The 18,936-nt window shown below is 38.9% G+C and overlaps 1 protein-coding gene across 7 annotated transcripts in view; it reads right to left on the bottom strand.

Annotated features, from left to right (window-relative positions):
* Positions 1 to 17,762, bottom strand: part of RTTN (rotatin) — a 198,292-nt gene extending 180,530 nt beyond the window's left edge. For 2 of the 7 annotated variants that reach the window (XM_037987996.2, XM_037987997.2), the window contains exons 1-9: positions 17,523 to 17,761; positions 16,998 to 17,185; positions 15,938 to 16,115; positions 13,412 to 13,501; positions 11,212 to 11,302; positions 9,424 to 9,538; positions 8,293 to 8,443; positions 4,919 to 5,084; positions 2,172 to 2,353 (exon numbers count right to left, since the gene is read on the bottom strand). In XM_037987996.2, coding sequence (XP_037843924.2) covers positions 2,172 to 2,353; positions 4,919 to 5,084; positions 8,293 to 8,443; positions 9,424 to 9,538; positions 11,212 to 11,302; positions 13,412 to 13,501; positions 15,938 to 16,115; positions 16,998 to 17,185; positions 17,523 to 17,553 — 1,192 coding nt within the window. In that variant the 5' untranslated portion in view covers positions 17,554 to 17,761. Of the gene's footprint in view, positions 1 to 2,171; positions 2,354 to 4,918; positions 5,085 to 8,292; positions 8,444 to 9,423; positions 9,539 to 11,211; positions 11,303 to 13,411; positions 13,502 to 15,876; positions 16,116 to 16,997; positions 17,186 to 17,522 lie in introns of those variants that run through there. The other 5 variants (XM_008013806.3, XM_037987993.2, XM_073006242.1 and 2 more) reach the window with 4 other exon arrangements.
* Between the last annotated feature and the right edge of the window lie 1,174 nt (positions 17,763 to 18,936).

Raw genomic sequence — 18,936 nt, 5'->3', positions numbered from 1 at the left:
TTTTCTAATGTTCTTAGAACTGTAGAGAAATCACAATTTATAATCACATTGAAGGCTTCTGTTCCAGTCACAACACTACTTTACTATATAACAAATCAAATACACTTATAATTGGAAAAGATATTGAAAGTAGCAATAATCTAACAGGTACTGTGAGATAGATCAAAATAATTTTTCAAATTTAGGGACCATCCATGTTACACGTAACATGTGACAAAGCACCAGAAAGATTTAGGAAACGTATTCCAATAATTTCTACTTAGTACTAGAAGGCTTGAGTCTTCTCATAAATTAGTATTTTCCCACACAGGAGTTGCCTGGGAAGCTAAGCTTGGACTGGAGCAACTAAAGGAATAAATGAACATGCTGACATTTGCTAAAGAAACTTCAAGAAACTCTATTTGCACTCACCTTAAACCCAAAAAAATCTTCCCAAAATCACACCCACCAAAGCAAACTCCTTTCTCCACAGAGACAGAATAACAGACTCCATCTCCATTATTCTATGTGAGATGAACATTCACACTAGACCTTCCCACCCCGCATCCCGAAGGTTAAGTTCTAATGAATCAAAGTAAAACAAACTACCAGATTGGAAGGATCTAGGTTAATTTTTTTACTAGAACAGCTGGAGCAAATTCTCCTAGAAATCTCTTATGATATTGAACAGTTACAAATCATGCCATAATTTACCACAAAAGGGCAGGAGAACATTTAGAAGTTTTTATGTATCAAGATATAGCTTTATAATTATCAATCTGACTTTTTAAAGCAAATTAAGAAAAGGTTAAATGCAAAATCATTAAAGTCTAAAACTGTTCTTCTCAGCTTACCAGACAGATAAACATATGTACTTTATGATGCCAAAGTTCAGTTCTTCCTTCATTTCAGATTATTAGTATATGAATTAATATATAGTTCCAGCTAGTAGAAGCACTTACTGAGTAAAAAGTATGGGTACGCAGTTTTCCTCAGGATAAAAACATTTTAAATGTTTTCCAAATATATACTTTCCTGCTTCTTTCTCCTCCATCACCTCCAAGTGGCAAAAAATAGACATAGGACTTAAAGAACCATTAACTTGGAATATATATTTTTACTTTGCCAGCATAAAGTAAAAAGGGCAAAACTTTCTTATCTTATTTATATTCTGATGAGTTTATCAAATGCTGAAAATGTATAGATTTTGAGCATAAAAATCATGACTGCTTTCTTTCTAAAACTTTCTTTACCTTGCAAAATGCTAAAGTATTTAAGAGCATGGACTTTAGATTCAGAAGAATCGTGGTTCAAGTCCCTGCTTTTAGCTGTTTGACTTCAGGCAAGTTTCTAAACCACTCTAAAACTCAGCTTCATCACTTGTAAAAATGGAGATAAAATTAGTAACTACCACTATTGGAAGGAAAGAATGGGTTGACATGAAGAGTGCATGAAATAATGAACACAAAACCAAAGTATGAAGGCAGAACCCAGTAGGGACTCAATACATGGTAAGTATTGTTTCATTTCTAGACTCAGTAGACATCCGCCATATTGTTATTGCTGTCACCGTTGTTCAGCACAGTTACAATTAAATACCAGTGTTTATTTCAGTAAACCTCTTCAAATTTTCCTAGCACATCTGAACAAAAATGTAATCTGAAAATATTTGTGGGTTTTTTTAAGAATAATTGCCACAAAGGGAAGAATCCGGTTTTGGAGTTTTGTTTTTAACACGTTAAGTGGCTTAAGTAGTAAGAAATGAATGGGAAGAGTGAACAACTGACAGCTATTCAAAAAGTTTCCAAAGAGCAAAAGCCAAAGATTTTTTTATTCTGGTCTATTCATGCCAGTTCACCTTTTATAACTTATGCCAGCTGCTCTATGTTGTCCTTGTTCAAATTTAAAATAACCATATAACCCAAAAAAAAGAAAAAAATAAGATGAAAGCAAGAATAAATGCAAAAAAATTAAAATTCTAAAAAAAATAAGCGTGAAAGCCAATAAAAACTCGTAAAATGGAAGGGCTAGCTGAATAGCCCTCCATGGCATCCACATTTAAATTTACATCGCAAAAGATAAGTAAATATAGATTGCAAAAGCCCTAACACAGAAGAGAAAAAAAGGAAAATCCTAAAGAAACACAAAAAAACACAAATTGTATCAGGATTATGATTTCAAAAACAACTAACCTGTTCTTAAGAGAGGAACAGCCGATTCCAGAACGGAGACACAAAACTGGGGAAGACTGAGCTGCTGGAATTGTAGTTCCAATGTGTCTTCAGTTTCCAGCTCTGGCAGATCTATGTGTCCCATATCCAAAGGTGAATGAACGGATATCCTAGAGTTTACATGAGCATGACTACTACTTCCACTGCAAAATAAACAAATGATAAACCTTGCATATAGAAACAATCCCCAAACAGATTTACTGCATATCTGCTGCCTGGCATATTAGAAGCCTTATACAAGTCACAACTCTATTGCTTCATTCAACTCTGGTCAGATTTGGAGAAACTTTGACAAATTTACGAAATTAAATTCCATAAAGACGACTCAAGGCCGGGAGTGGTGGCTCATGCCTGTAATCTCAGCACTTCGGGAGGCTGAGGTGGGCAAATCACCTGAGGTCAGGAGTTCAAGACCAGCCTGGCCAACATGGTGAAACCCCATCTGTACTAAAAATACAAAAAAAATTAGCTGGGCATGGTGGTACACGCCTGTAACCCCAGCTACTGGGGAGGCTGAGGCAGGAGAATCTTCTGAGCCCAGGAGGTAGGGGTTGCAGTGAGCTGAGATCGCACCACTGCACTGCAGCCTAGGCGACAGAGCAAGACTCCATCTCAAAAAAAAAAAAAAAAAAGACTCAAAATTGTAAATGAAGCCAAAAATGCGTCTATATTTTGCTTTTCAGGCTGATATCTCAAAGTATGTCAACATTCCTATAGGAGCCATCAATATTAGCACCGATAACCCATTCATTTCTAAAAGAAAACAAGCAGATTTATAGGAAAGCTCTTCTGTAATCAACTTGTAAAGACAAAACCAACAGTTCATACAGTTTCCTAGATTTTCTGAGTTTCACAACTGTTCTAAGTAAGCCAATGTTAGGAAATGAAGGATGTTTCCAGAAAAACATCATGGGAAATGTATTACTTCATTTAGCACATTCAACATCATGTAGTGACTTCAAAAATGCACCCAAAAAAAAGGAACATCCCATCGTCCTTGGCTTTCTTCATTAAAAAGTTCTTACCTTGAATGCAAAGTGCTGGAGTAAGGATTTAAAAAGTGCAGAAAGGCTAGAGCCTCACATTTACAAAGAGCCTCAAAATGTTGTCTTTTGATGTTATCCACAATTGAAGCTGAATCACAAGAGATACATTAACGCTATGGAACATTTAAATCTGCCCAAATTATATACCAACTTTGTCGTTTCTTCAATTTCAAGATACCAAGCACCCCAAAATCTGGAAACAACTAGGGCTTCTGTGTAACTCTGAAAGGCCACATGAGGAAGCTGTTCCCTCAGGAGTGAAAACTTACAACCATGAAGCACACAAGAGAATGAGGCAGAAAGGCTTTATAAGGAGAAAGAGAAAAACGTGACGGATCAACCAACTACAATATAAGAAGTAAGAGCACAGACTCTCCTATCATTTTATTTAACCCTAGCTTTGCTCTTTACCAACTGTCATGCTCTTAACCTCTCTAAACCTCAGATTTTTCTGTAAAATGAGGATGATAATAATAATACCAATCCCATTAAATAATATCAATCCTATTCTAGGACAACTAAAGGAGACAAAGTATGCAAAGCACAGGGCATAAGACCACGCACACAGCAGGTATGAAATGGTATTAGCTTGTTAACAGTAGTAGCAGTATTGCAAGAAAATAATCAAGCCAACAGACTAATGCTCAACTTACTGAACATTTTTTAGAACAACACTAAAGAAGAGGCTAATATGTTTTTAACACGTTTGCAGCCCAAGGATAAGGTAACATACAAATACCACACCAATCGTTTTAAGCAAAGTTGGTGTATGAAAATCTGAGTGCCAAGCACTGGGGGCCAAGCATGGTGACTCATGTCTGTAATATCAACACTTTATGAGGCCAAGATGGGAAGATCACTTGAGCCCAGGAGTTTGAGACCAGCCTGGGAAACATAGTGAGACCCCATCTCTACAAAAAATAAAAGGCTTAGCCAAGTGTGGTAGTGCACACCTGTGGTCTCAGCTACTTGAGAGGCTGAGGATCACTTGAGCCCAGAAGTCAAGGCTATAATCAGGCCACTGCGCTCCATCCTAGGCAAGAGAGTGAGATCTTGTCTCAAAAAAAAAAAAAAGAAAAGAAAAAATCTGTATTTACACAAATACCATAAATTGTTCACCTTGAAAGAGTCCTTATTTTATAAAATTCTCCAACCGTTCCTTTTAACCATAAACACTTATGCATTTGTCATAAGACAAAAATATGTTTAAAATACTATCAAAAGTGTATCTATCATTTAAAGCTATGCTTTTAAACTAGATCGTATTCCATTTGTGGCTGGTAAAAACAACTTAGTGGGCCACAATCATTTATTTTTTAATGAAATCAGAACTGAAAATATAGTTCAGTGTGTCGAATATAGTATCAGAATACTATTTTGTGAACATTTTGTTTTGGGGGACACAAACACACACACATATAAACAGAGTATATGTTCATGTACCGAGCACTGAGTTGCTGAGTTGGGATGTAATATTATTTATCTGTCCTTACTGTGGATCATGGTCAAAACAAGTACGAAGCCAGGTTTTAACACAAGGCCTATACCTGTGTTCATGCTTCAAAAAGAGAAAAAAAAAGGACAGAAAAATAAGTATCTCCTTCTGAAATTCACACACACAAGTTAACGAGCATTTCTCATTTCCCCAGAGACACTGCTCACCTAGAGGACACTGCATCCCAATCCTGGCCATCTCCTCTGGGTCGCTGGCCTGTGCGCCCAACCACAGAAGGCCGAGGGCTGCTGCTTCCTGGGGAAGGGTTCTGGGAATGATGAGGACCTCTTGCTTCATGACAATAAGATAAGGAAGAATTTTGGGAAACTGTATCTGGGGAAAAAAAGAGAGAATAAAATTATCCTTTAGTAGAAACAGACTTCTGACTATGTGGTATTTATGTATCATTCTTCCAAAAACATTAACAAATTAAGATAGCAGGAATCCTTTTACACGGGTAAAAACAAAAGCAAAGATCAAACTTTTCTATAAGTATTCACTTAGCACATTTAGGTTTACATCTACCTGACCTGATTACATGGGACCTTCTAGTCAGTGGTATTCAATTACAACATGAGAGACTACCAAAGGAGAAAACACTAGATCATGCACTCTCTGTTAAAACTCTCCAAGAATGGCTACCTCACATGATACATAAAAATTAATTCAAAATGGATCAACAACCTAAATATAAAAGCTAAAGCCATAAAGCTCTTAGCAGAAAAAGTAGGTCTAAATCTTCATGAACTTGAATTTGGCAATGGATTGTTAAATATGACATCGAAAGCACAAACAACCAAAGAACACACAGATAAGCTGGACTTCATCAAAATTTAAAACTTTGGTACCCCAAGGAACATTACAAGAAAGTGTCAAGATAACCCATAGAGTGGGAGAAAATATTGGCAAACCATGTATCTGATAAGGGTGTTAATTTTCAGAATATCTAAGTAACCTGAAACCCAGCAATAAAGAAAACAGCCCAATTTTTAAAATGGGCAAAGAACTTTAATAAACACTTCTCCAAAGAAGATATATGAACAAACAATAAGCACATGAAAAGTCATTAGAGATTCACTGGTCATTAATCACTAGGTCTTGAGAGAAATGCAAATCAAAACCATGAGATACCACTTCACATCTACTAGGATGACTATAATTATTTTTAAAAAAGAAAAAAATGAACAAGTTAGTGATGATGTGGAAAAACTGGAAGCTTTATATATTGCTGATGGGAATGTAAATGGTACAGCTGCTGTGGAAAATAGTTTGGCAATTCTTCAAAAAGTTAAAGATAGAATTTCCATATGATGCAGCAATTTCACTCCTAGGTATTACCCAAAAGAATTGAAACCAGGCACTGAACAGACACTTGCATGCCAATGTTCACTGAAGCATTACTCACAATAGCCAAACGTGGACACATCCCACATGTCCATCAACAAATGCATAGATGAATAAAATGTGGGATATACATGCAATGGAATATCATTCAGCCATAAAAAGGAATGAAGTTCTGATACATGCTACAATGTGTATGAAGCTTGAAAACATTATAAATAAACCAGACACAAAAGGATAAATATTGTATGATTCCTCTTAGATGAGGTACCTAGAATAGAGAAAATCAGACAGAAAGTAAATTAGAGGTTATCAAGAGCTTTGGGGAAAGGAAAAATGAGGAATCACTGCTTAACGATTAGAGTTTCTGTTTAAGATAATGAAGAGGGCCGGGCGCAGTGGCTCAAGCCTGTAATCCCAGCACTTTGGGAGGCCGAGACGGGCGGATCACGAGGTCAGGAGATCGAGACCATCCTGACTAACGCGGTGAAACCCCGTCTCTACCAAAAAAAACACAAAAAACTAGCCAGGCGAGGTGGCAGGCGCCTGTAGTCCCAGCTACTCGGGAGGCCGAGGCAGGAGAATGCCGTAAACCGGGGAGGCGGAGCTTGCAGTGAGCTGAGATCTGGCCACTGCACTCCAGCCTGGGCCACAGAGCAAGACTCCGTCTCAAAAAAAAAAAAAAAAAAAAGATAATGAAGAGGTTTAGAACCAGGTAGTGGTGATGGTTGCACACAATGCGAATGTAATTAACGTCACCATATTGTACACTTAAAAATGTTTATAATGGCATATTTTATATTATATATATTTTACCCCAATTTAAAAAAAGAATTAGGTAATAAAAGCATTTACAGTCAGAGAGAGGGGGGAAAAAAAACTCTCCAAGAGTTTCTCACTACACTTCAAAGAAAATACAAAACCTTTAAAAAGATCTGCACGCCCCAATGTACTCTGGCCCCTGACTACCTCTCTGATGGCACCTCATTCTCCTCTCCTGCCCAGCTCACTGCACTCCACTCTCATGGGCTTTATTTCAGTTGCTCAAGGACATCACCCTCAGTGCTACCTTGAGGCCTGGCCTTCCCTGGAACACTACTCTTGCAGTTCTTCGAGTGACGGTTCCTTGTCACCCTTCAGGTCACCTCCTCTCAGGGGCTTTCCCTGACTATCCTAAATGAAGCTATGTTTACCCAGCCACGTTCTATCACATCACCCTTTTTATTTCCTTCAAGTACTTCTTACCTCAAGCAAACTTGATTACTTGTTTATCACCTGTCCCCAGCCTTTTAAAATAGAAGCTCATAAGGGCATGGATCTTATTCGTTTGTTCAGTGTTATACTTCCCTGGAGGCTAGACTATCAGCGGCATATAATAGGTAATAAATACACACTTATTAAATACATTAACAATTATTCAGAGATATCAACTATTTTTAATCAACATTATAACTCTTTTTCTGTTGAAGTAGGGGCTAGCCAAACGTTCTCTATTATCAGTCATTTCCACAATGCCATTATTCTAAAATCTAGAATAAAACCAAGGTAAAGCATAAATATTCAAGTAGCACAAGATCAGTGAAACTCCCAATGAAATAGAGATTAACTATGAAACATGATGACAAATGACTATAATATTTGACTTTCAATGCAGATTGCACTAAGCACACAAAAATCCTCAATTGTACCGTTTTGTTGAAGCCAGTCTGGTACTCTATTTGGCCATTAGGTGGCGCTTTTTCTCTGAAAAGTCTGGCATTGCTGGAACACTTGACTACATCGCAAGTTGCATGTAAATACTTTTCATAAAATTCAAATCAATATTTTTCAAACAAAACAATTTATTAACACTATATGTAACTTGCTAAAATGCCCAAAGTCCTACATGAATAGTCATACCCAAAATCCTAGTCACGACGTCCTAACGACACTATATAGAATTTCTACAAGTCTGGGAGAAAAAAGAAAAACACCTTGTAAGTATCTGTTATCCAAAAAAAAAAAAAAAAGGTTCAAGAGGTCATGGTAGTTTCTGTCATTCACGCAATCTGTAAAGATAATCATTTGAATACATTTAGGAGTGGGGAGTTTATGTTGTGAAAATGCGTACACAATAAACCCTAACAGTAACTATAATGGAAAGTTCTCAGAAAAATCTACAAATAACACCAGTGGCTAATGAACAGATAAAAATAAATACCCTGTTTATTGGAGAAAAAACCTGGATCTCGGTGAAAGTTAAGTCTGTTTCTTAAATACACGCACAGCTGCTGCAGGCAGGACACTGACTGTAATGCCAGGCGATGCTTTCCATCTCCTCCAAAGGCCAGTTTCAACAGAGATAAAAGGCTCTGAAATCAACAAGAGCCATGAAAATGATTAAGGGAACAAAGTGCTCAACTTCAAAGAAGAATGTGGAGCTTAAGTAAGTAAGCCTAAGTGAATAATCAAGAGAAGTAAAATAAGTTGCCAAATATTTGTAAGACATAAGAAACAGAAATGGGCAAAATAAGGCAAGTAGATGGGTCAAAATAAAATAAGACAACATTTAAATAGAATAGTCAGTGTTTCCTAATTTCTAAAATCTGTTAGTTGAGTAACCATTCTGAGAGAAGACAGGAATTATTCCCCACTCAGGACATTACATTACAGAGAACACTTTAAAAATCACAGCAAGCCCTTTTCAACTCAAGCATCTAAATCATTTGACCACATTTTGGGAATTAACAGCTTTCCTCTGCTATCATTCGCCAGCTTTGATCCTATGTATTAACAGTTGCCACCCACTGGAGTCCACTTCAGCCCTGGGAGTGCGGAGCAAGAATGCTGAAGCCTCACTGGCTGCTTTGGAGATGCCACAATTCCGCACGCTGGATCCCTCTCTCTCTCTACTAGATAAGCAATAAACTAGAAACAAGAAAAGAATTCATCTCTGTTATTCACTGCTACTGTACTTTCATGTTATACATGCTACAGCCTGTAGCACTGTGCGTTAAAAAACTAGATACCCAAGAAGCAATGCTATTCTTACTTTTAATAAGGGCTCCTGCACAATCTCAAGGTCCGAAGTCTACTCTACCCTTTAGGTGACCCATAAATGGTAACTCAAGGTGGCCGAACTGGACTGCAAGTGTCAAATGAAACTACTACTGTTGGAAGAACTATAACTATCCACCTAAGTTAGTGAATACGTGTTTTAAATAGTCAAATACTTCACTTTTTAAAAACGTGAGTACAAAGTTCCTTCCCAAGAACTCCTACTCTGCAAAATTTGCTTTATTGCAAAAAGTTCTCTAGTTCAAAATCTAAAACAATTATAGAGGGCACTGACCTGAACAATTTTTGGCCTTTGAAGGAAAATCTCAGCAGGAAAATCTTGCATGATAACGTCCTTCAATAGTTCACAGGTGTTCCAGATTAAAGTGTGGTTACTACTTCTTAAAGAGCTACAAAACATAGTGTTAATCATTTTTAAGAAGAGTTCATCTATTCCAAATTCTAAGTAGCCTGCTGATACAATGACTCCATTAACAATCTTTCAGGTCTCAGCTGAGATCTCACTTCTCCAGAAAAGCCTTCCTAGATCTTTTCCTAACCAATAAACAATTCCAGGGCAGTGCTTCTTCCATTTGTCCATTATTTGTGACATTATAACTGCCTGTTGATTTTGCATTCCCCGCTAGGCCCTCTCAAGAGCAGGAACGACATCATACTAACCACTGTACCCTCAGAGATTATCCTAAGGTTACAAAATGAGTTCAGCGAGGTCAAAGAGCACAGAATTCTAGGAAATCTGCCAAATAAATCAAGAAATGAGAACAAAAGTACAGAGGCAAATTCTAAGAATGAAAGTCCTTACTGATCTTCCCTACTCAAGGTGAATCAGATTAGGACTCCCCTCTTATCCCATACAGAGGACACCCAGCCACTTCTGCCCACCTAGGATTGGCAGTTGTTTACTTCCCACCCCCAAAAAATCACACCCCTTCTCTCAGCCCAGTTCCATTACACAACACACCATTCACTATCCAGAGGCATGCATCAGAAATTATCACCATCTCCGCCTTTGGGACTGACTCAAAACTAAGAGATCATACAACCTCCTAACCCTTTCCCATGTGCCCTCTGCCTCCTGAATATGTTGTTCCAAGAGAATTCACTGATGCTCTTAGAATTGTCATCATTAAAAATCATTCAATGGCATCCACCTGTAATCTGGATCTAGTCCTAATAAACTGGTCTTGATTTTCCAGATTTATACCCCAAAAAAGCAGACAACTTGTGTATTGTGACATTTATGAAATTGTGCAAAGTGAATCTGGACATTAAAATACTCTCCAAATGTCTACGTATCAGCTATTTACTCTTGTGGGTAGCAATCAATTAACAGTCATCACATTAGACTGGATCAGTGATACCCAACCTTATCCACATGGCATAGTTTGTCTCCTAATGAAGCCCACATTTTGAAATATATTCTGCCAAAAAGACTACATTTATGTTTAATTTTCCATTTTTATTAATCAAGGGCATAAGTAATGGCCAAAAAGAGAATCTGGCCAATAAGAGAAAACTCCTGTTACCAAGGACTACACGAGATTCCAACCACAAAAAGAAACCTGGGCCGGATGCAGTGGCTCACACCTGTAATCTCAGCACTTTGAGAGGCCAAGGGGGGTGGATCACTTGAGATTAAGGCTTCAAGACCAGCTTGGCCAACATGGGGAAACCCTGTCTCTACTAAAAACACAAAAATTAGCTGAGCGTGGTGGCACATGCCAGTAATTCCAGCTATTCAGGAGGCTGCAGCATGAGAATCACTTGAACCCAGGAGGCGGAGGTTGCACTGAGCCAGATCGTGCCATTGCACTCCAGCCAGGGTGACAGAGTGAGACTGTCTCAAAAATAAAATAAAAGAAACTTGATGTGTAGATTGATTAAAAGCAAATAGGAATTTTTTTCTGGCTAGCTTTTTGAAAAACAAAAATCTTTCAAAAATGACCATTACTACTTTTCACTGCCACTAGTATCTTTTCCTGGTAAAACATATTGTAATAACTATCAAACTTAATGACTATAAGTGAACAAAAACACCTGAAAAATACATCAAGCTTCGTACCTTTCATTAGAGGAGAGGACATGTCTGTCTGTGGTGGTCAGGGGTAGCCAAGGAAATGTAGAAAACTTCAAGCACTTCACAGTCTGATTTACTGTCAATGGAATAGCAAAGCTTAAGGTATCAAAGAATAAAGAGATGACGGATTCACAATGTTAAGAGTAAGTTTTCCCTTTAAAACAAGTCCCAAAATAAAGGCTACATCTCAGTAACCTAAAATATACCAAACAAGGTCAGCAGAAAATTTGTTCTATCACAGGATAAGAGAGTTCTCATGTCATAATTTAAACAGAACTCATATTATATTAAAATAAGTACTAGAAGAAGAGCATTAAACACAATCCAATACAGACTGACATATAAAGTTCCCATAAATTTTCTGTTTTACCCTGTGGCTGACCAGAACATCAAACTTAAATTCAACATAAAAGGAATTGACATTTAGGGAAAACCTTAACTTTTAGAAATTAAAAATGATAAAACATGATGATATACTACATCTAGCCATGTTCAAATATCCTATATGGTGTCAGGTGTTTTAAACCTCTGTGAAGATGACTTGAAGATCGTAAGGTCGAAAAACAAATATCAGTGTTCAAACCAGATTAAAAGAAATCTGAGAAAGCAACACAGTTTTAAACTATCCCCATGCAAGTTATTTTTAACAGATCTTATATAGTACAAGTGAAGGTGGCAACACTGAGAAACAGCATCTAGATAAGTCCTTCCAAATGGCAGTCTCTGTGCCAAATGCTTTGTAAAGAGCATGGAATTGCTAAATGTGGATAGCAGTATTATTAAATTCCCAAACATAGCATAGTTACTTCTTTCAAAAGTGCTAACATAAAAGCAGGGTTTACTTTCTAAGGAAATAAGGAGAGGTGGGTGGAGGGAAGGACAGGCTTATACCACACAGTAAAAATGTGACCAAAATAAGTCAGACCGTCAATCAAGACAAACTGCAACTCACATAAAAGTGTAACAATCTCAATCCCCCTTCATGTTTTCATCGGCTTCATTCAGACACCCATCCTTTACCAACCCTAGAGATTCCCCCTCCCTTCAGATGTCTCTCATCTTGATGGAATTAAGCCTCTCAGCCATCTGGCCTCAAAAACAAAGCTTGCTACAAGCCTAACAAAACGTTTACAGAATGAAAAGGTAAAGTATTCTAATGGCTTAACAAGTTTTCCATTCTTTCTTGTTATTCTTGTTATTCCATTCTTTGTTATTCACATGGAAACCTGTGAGTTTCCATGAAAGCTTTTTAATAACAAAGGCTTCCAAATGGAGTTCATTTGAATATGTGACATCAGCAGATATACTGTTGAACACAGCCTTTTCATCTTAACTATGCAGGCAAGAAAATGGTAAGTACGTGATTACTTAACTATTTCCTAACTGCCTCACCAAGGACAAAGTTTTCAACCTTTCTAGTCTCAGAGTCTTTATCAGTAAAATGTGGTCACTAATAATACCGATCTCAGAGACACTCCAGGAGGAGTCATTCATTCCTTCCAAGAATATACACTAAGTGCCTAATACATTTTTTGGCATTGTTCCAGACACTGAAAATAAAGCAATGTTCACGGCTATTATCAAACTTAAAACAAAAATAATAAAAAATAATGTGTTAGGAAGAAAACTACACACAGGAAGTGATCACTGGCTAGAATCATCAGGAAGGTCTCTCTGATGAGGCGGCTGGCATGTGAGCTGAGGCTGAACATAGCCAGATACAAAAAGATGGAGACGAGATTCCAGATTCCAGAAAGAGGGTTTTAAATCAGAATTTAATTAACTGGGTGTTGAGAAAATGGGAAAAAAAGAAACTAAAATGATCTTCAGTCTCTGGCTGGCGTAATTGGATAGATGGTACCATTGGTAAGCTGGAGAACAAATGAGATGACACGTGTGTAATGCACGGCACAATGCCTCAAAAAACTCATGTTCAGTAAGCATGACGCACTACTGCTATTACTACCATCCATCTACATAGTTGCTCAAATATGGTTAGAATAACACAAAATTTTACCATTTCGACTCGATATCCTAAACTAACTTAAAACAACTAAAACACTTAATGGTAGTTTGGTGCTGAAACATTCAAGTTTGGTAAAAATACAGCCTCACAATAATGAAGAAAGCACATTAATTTTCAACTTTCCAAGACAACAGGATTTACTTCCCGACATATACACACCCACTGGTTGTGGCGGCACTTCCATCTGCTGGAAATTACTTTTGTCTTGGGGAAAATATCCTGTTAAGATTGCAGGGTTTTTTGACAATTCTGAAAAGAAAATAAACATTACTGTATTCTCGATTCCTTATTTGCTAAAAGTGAAACTTATTTTCTTTAAATAGTAATGTTTTCTCTTAAGTATTGGAATCATTTTAAAAATTAAAAAAAAAAAAGAAGTCCAGTTTTTTTTTCTGAATGATCTATCTGCCTAAAAAGGAAAAAATGTGCACATTGAGTCCACTTCCAGTTAAGGAGCTCTTTCCCTCTCACTTTTACCGTTAGCCACACACAGTTATTTGTTAGAATGTACAGGAAGAGGCCGGGCGCGGTGGCTCAAGCCTGTAATCCCAGCACTTTGGGAGGCCAAGACGGGCGGATCACGAGGTCAGGAGATCGAGACCATCCTGGCTAACACGGTGAAACCCCGTCTCTACTAAAAAAAAATACGAAAAAACTAGCCGGGCGAGGTGGCGGGCGCCTGTAGACCCAGCTACTCGGGAGGCTGAGGCAGGAGAATGGCGTGAACCCGGGAGGCGGAGCTTGCAGTGAGCTGAGATCCGGCCACTGCACTCCAGCCTGGGTGGCAGAGCGAGACTCCGTCTCAAAAAAAAAAAGAATGTACAGGAAGAATCTGCTACAAAGTATTCAAGGACTATCCCTCTATACTTCCTAATCCATCTCCCTCTCCCTTGACTCCAATTACATAGTTTCTGATCACTTCAATTTTCATTCATACCTTAAAAAGAAAGTTGTCAGAAACAAAGGAGTCAAACATTATCTTTCAATACCTTTACAATTCCCTGTAACATGCGATTACATGTTCAGCAGTTCAGCTGCAATGAGAATGAGGAAAAGGCTAAAACCATAGTTTGTAATTTTAAGTTTTCACAGCAGTAGTTCCTAATACTAATAAAGAAAACTAACAATTAGCCCTAAACCATTCCTCTACTCTCACCTGCAAAGAATTAGATGAAAAATTCATAATGTAAGACTCTATTTGTGATGGCTTAGAGACTATGAAATATATTGTTAAAAATTACAGGTTTGGGAGCCAGATAAAGCAATGATAGAATCCTGCATGTGCTACAGGTTAGAAAGCTGGGTACTGTGGGGCAAGTTACTTTATATTTTTATTCTCAGCTATAGAGTAAGTCTAATAACATCTCAAAGGGCTGTTTTAAGATTTAACAAGATGAAGTATTTAAATCAATTTATTCAATGCCCCACAACGAAACTCAATAAATGACAGTTGCTATTGTTGTTGTGAATAGCAGTACCCAAAGCTGAAGGTGTAACAGAACTGGTAATGGTAGAGAAGAAAATATGGTCTAACAGGTTAAGCATCAAAACTATTTTTTTTTTTTTACTTTTACTACTCATTACATAAATTGCAAGAAGATGTTTTTCTTCAAATCAACTCCAATGCATTCCATGTGCAAGGCACTGTACTAGGCATTAACAACAGAACAGCAGCACCACAGCGGCCAACATCGCTACATTTAATACATGCTGGACCCTGTGCTAAGCACTTTACAGACACTGTCTCATTTAATCTCATGACAATTCTATGAGAAAGGTATTTTGTTTTGTTTCTTTCTGAGATAGTGTCTTGCTCTGTCACCCAGGCTGGAGTGCAATGGAGCGATCTCGGCTCACTGCAACCTCCGCCTCCCAGGTTCAAGTGATTTTCCTGCCTCAGCCTCCCCAGTAGCCGGGATTACAGGCGCCTGCCACCATGTCTGGCTAATTTTTGTATTGTATTTTTAGTAGAGACAGGGTTTCACCATGTTGGTCAGGCTGGTCTTGAACTCCTGACCTCAGGTGATCCACCTGCCTCAGCCTCCCAAAGTGCTGGGATTAGAGGCGTGAGCCACCACGGCCGGCCTGGTGTTCTTTCTTCTTATCCCAATTTTTGAATGAGAAAACTGAAGCCTGGAGGGGTTAATTACCTTAGCCAAGGTCACACAACCAGCAGCAGAACTGGGACTTAAATCCATGTCTCTTTGACTCGGATTTTAACTAGTATATCATAATGGACTGCAGCATAGAAAAATATTTGCATTACGTCGTTTCGATTGGTCCCCACAACAAAATCACGAGCTAGGACAGGTATCATTACACTCCTATATGAAGAACAAGGTCAAAAATACAAATATAAAGCACTAAGAACAATGAGCACTCCTGTGCTCAATAAAAATTATTCTCAAAGAAATAATCTATCAAACTGGTCTCATAAAAGCAAAGTCACTGGCATCCTTTAGGCCTGAGCAAAAAAGCAATTAATGCAAATGTACCATCCTTTGACTAACAGTAGAGGGGAAAAAGGTCAAAATCATGTAAGTTAATACAAGAAAAATAAGTTTGAGGGAGGTGGGAGAAATCCTTTTTAAAAAAAATCTAAAGTTGCTTTCCTTAAAATTTACCATTAGAATGAATGTATTTATATTTTAACAGATATCCCTCAAGTTGATTCCAACGAGTTACCAGTTTGATTGGTTTGGTATGAGGCAGAAGACAGTGCAGGAACTTCCGAAGGAAGAATAAAAAGTCCATCCAGAATGCCATCAATTTCAGCCTGCAGATTCGGCTCCACATTCGACCGAAGCTTAGATAAGAACTCTACTGCACCAAGGTCAACCAAATGTTGGACTGCTGGAGGATACTAAAATAAGAAGAGGATGATCTTGAGAATAACTCTATCAAAATCTCTAAACTTTAACTTACAGCAATCAAAACATAAAATTATTTTTGGTATATCAGATGTTCCTTTTCTGAAAAATCCTTCATGGCTCTGCCCCGAAGTAAGGCACTTCCATGAGGAGTACATACTTATGGAGACATACAACCAACACTTGATAACATTTATGAAAGATGAGCCAACGCACTGAACACTAGAAATGCACATTATCAATCCCTACTCTTATTTTTGTAATGGGTTACTTTTTTCCACTGACGCTCACCTTCTGGTCCCAGCCCCAACCGGTTAACAGGATGTCAAAGTAGTTAAGATTCCTCTACCATTGTACAGTGATTTAGTTTTGAAAGGTTAAACTTACACTTTGATATCTGACCCTGACAGCTAACTACTCTTGAGGCAGGCATAAGAATACCAATCTAAAAGCAAACGGGGAAGCAACTTAACATTGGTATTGATGAATCACGGTTATGTAACATTATTTTTAAACGTGCTCCCTTTCATATTGACACATCTAATTCTGAAGATGTAAATATCAGAAAATAAAAACAGAACACAAATATTAACCTCCAAAGATAACTCCAAAAATCAGAATATACCAAAACTCAAAAGAAGTTCTGTGTTACTTCTGAGCACAGTAGAGACCCTGTGGGATTCAGTATCACAAATAAAAGATGAGCAATATATACCCAGATGAATCAAACATCTCTGGTTGTTTAAAAAAAAAACAAAACAAAACAAAAAAAAAAAAAACCTTTAACCCCAATTATTTATCTTTCAATAAACGCTACAATTAAATGACTACGAAACAGTCACTCGTCTGATTATTTTACTTCAAAATGAGCCTACCTTAACCAATCTGCTTAACAGGTTCAGAACCTCTTCCTTCACTGGAACGGACGGGAAATTGAACCATTCCAGCAAATGAAGAAAAAGTTGCCTCTCCTGAATGAGATCAGCGTAGCAGATTAAGTTGTGCTCAATCTTGCAGAGAATACTCTTGAGAGCCCGCTCCCTGATCTCGGCCAGCTGATGACCTGTCAACGAACGGCACAAAACTATTTCAGTTCCCGACTGCAAAGAGACGCCCACTCAGATTTCATTCTAAAACTACGTTACTTATGCTGTGAGCAGGAGCGGCGTGAAGATGGAATAAACCAGTTTTTTCAGAAGCAGGCCGCTGGCGCCTTCGGGACGCGAACCGCGGAGTTTACACAAAGTCCGAGATGGGTCCCCGGGGGCTACCCGGACAAAGCGGGGGCGAAAGAGGCAGCGGTAGCGGAGTGGCCGGCCGCGGAAACGTGACACGATCATTCTCAGCAAGTGGCCAGGGCAGGGGAGGGTGCTTTGGGCGAGGGGCAACCTGACAGTTACCGAGTTTCCTGATGAGCCCCGCCAGGACCATCTCGTCCCATCAATCTGCAGCCGCCGGAGAATTAAACTGCCGCGCCACTGGGTCCGGCCACAATTAATGTCTCCCGGAAACACGTCCTGTGGGACGGTGGGTTCCGCAACGCCTGCGCTCACTAGGAGTAGGAGGCATTCCGTGAGCCGTTCGCGGCACCCGCGTCGCCAGGGGAGCTTCCAGCCTTTCTAGAATCACTACTGCGCACTTCCTGGACAGCAGTCTCCGTCGCAACAAGAGGAAAAAAAAAAAAAAGCAACAAGCAGGGTTAAAACCGGCGTTGGCCGCCGCGCACGTCGGGAGTTGTAGTTCTGGCTCGGTCGTGCGTCCTGCACCCAGCTCCGGGCCCCTCGCGGCGCCCGCTGGCCTGGGGTTCCGGCTTACAGAGCGGGAATTCGGGAACCCAGCGCGGGCTGCAGGAGGCCCCGGCTGGAGCCCCGCCTCCTTGGTCAGCAACGGATTCGTTCTTAGTCCTGCCAGTCTGATTCTCAGCTCCCAGAACTTCACGATTTAGAATGTAGACTTTTGCTTTGTGACAGTTCTTCCCATCCCCGACTACTAAATGACGAACCCTCTTTAACTGTGAAATGTACCTGCAAAGTCAAGCAGTGTCTTTGGATACCTCAGTTCAGATATGAACAAGCAAGCTACAAAAGCGGGGTGGGCGGGTATGAGTGAGCAGAAGAGAGAAACCGGGCTGCAAAAAGAGAAATAAAGGCGGGACTTGCGTGTATGATTTGCTGAATGCCACCAAAGTTGATTTTTTGCACCGTGCACAGTAATCGAGCTGAGCAAATCTTTTTTTTTTTTTTTTTTTTAATTCTAAGCTGCGGTAAGATCAACAACAAAATTACATTTGAAAAATGATTTGCATTTTAGAGAGCATTTTCTCGCTCTGATCCTTTCACTTTCCCGGGGAAAGGGATGTCAAGGCAGGTAATACAGTGGGCCCTCGGTATCCCTAGGTAATTGGTTCTAGGACTCCCCGTAAACACCCAAATCCACCCATGCTTCAGTCTGTTTTATAAAATGGTGTAGTTATTTGCATATAACCTACACACATCCTCCTGTATACTTTTAAGTCATCTCTAGATTGCTTACAATACCTAATACAATGTAAATGCTATGTAAATGGTTGTTACACTGTACTTTTTATTCATATTATTTTTTAATTGTTGTATTGTTATTTTCAATTGTGGGGTTTTTCCCCCAAATATTTTCCATCCCCTGTGTGTTGAATTCTCTGTGTGCAACCAGTGGACAGCAGAGGCCTAATGTATTCCCATTCCTATTTTGCCGGAGAGGAATCACAGAAGTACCCCCACACAAAGTCCCGTTAACTAGTGACAGATTGAGGACCTGACCTGATGTTTCTTTGTTCTA

Source organism: Chlorocebus sabaeus, chromosome 18 (genome assembly GCF_047675955.1).
Source record: "Chlorocebus sabaeus isolate Y175 chromosome 18, mChlSab1.0.hap1, whole genome shotgun sequence".
Lineage (NCBI taxonomy): Eukaryota > Metazoa > Chordata > Mammalia > Primates > Cercopithecidae > Chlorocebus > Chlorocebus sabaeus.
This window is presented reverse-complemented; position numbering and strand designations above follow the sequence as displayed.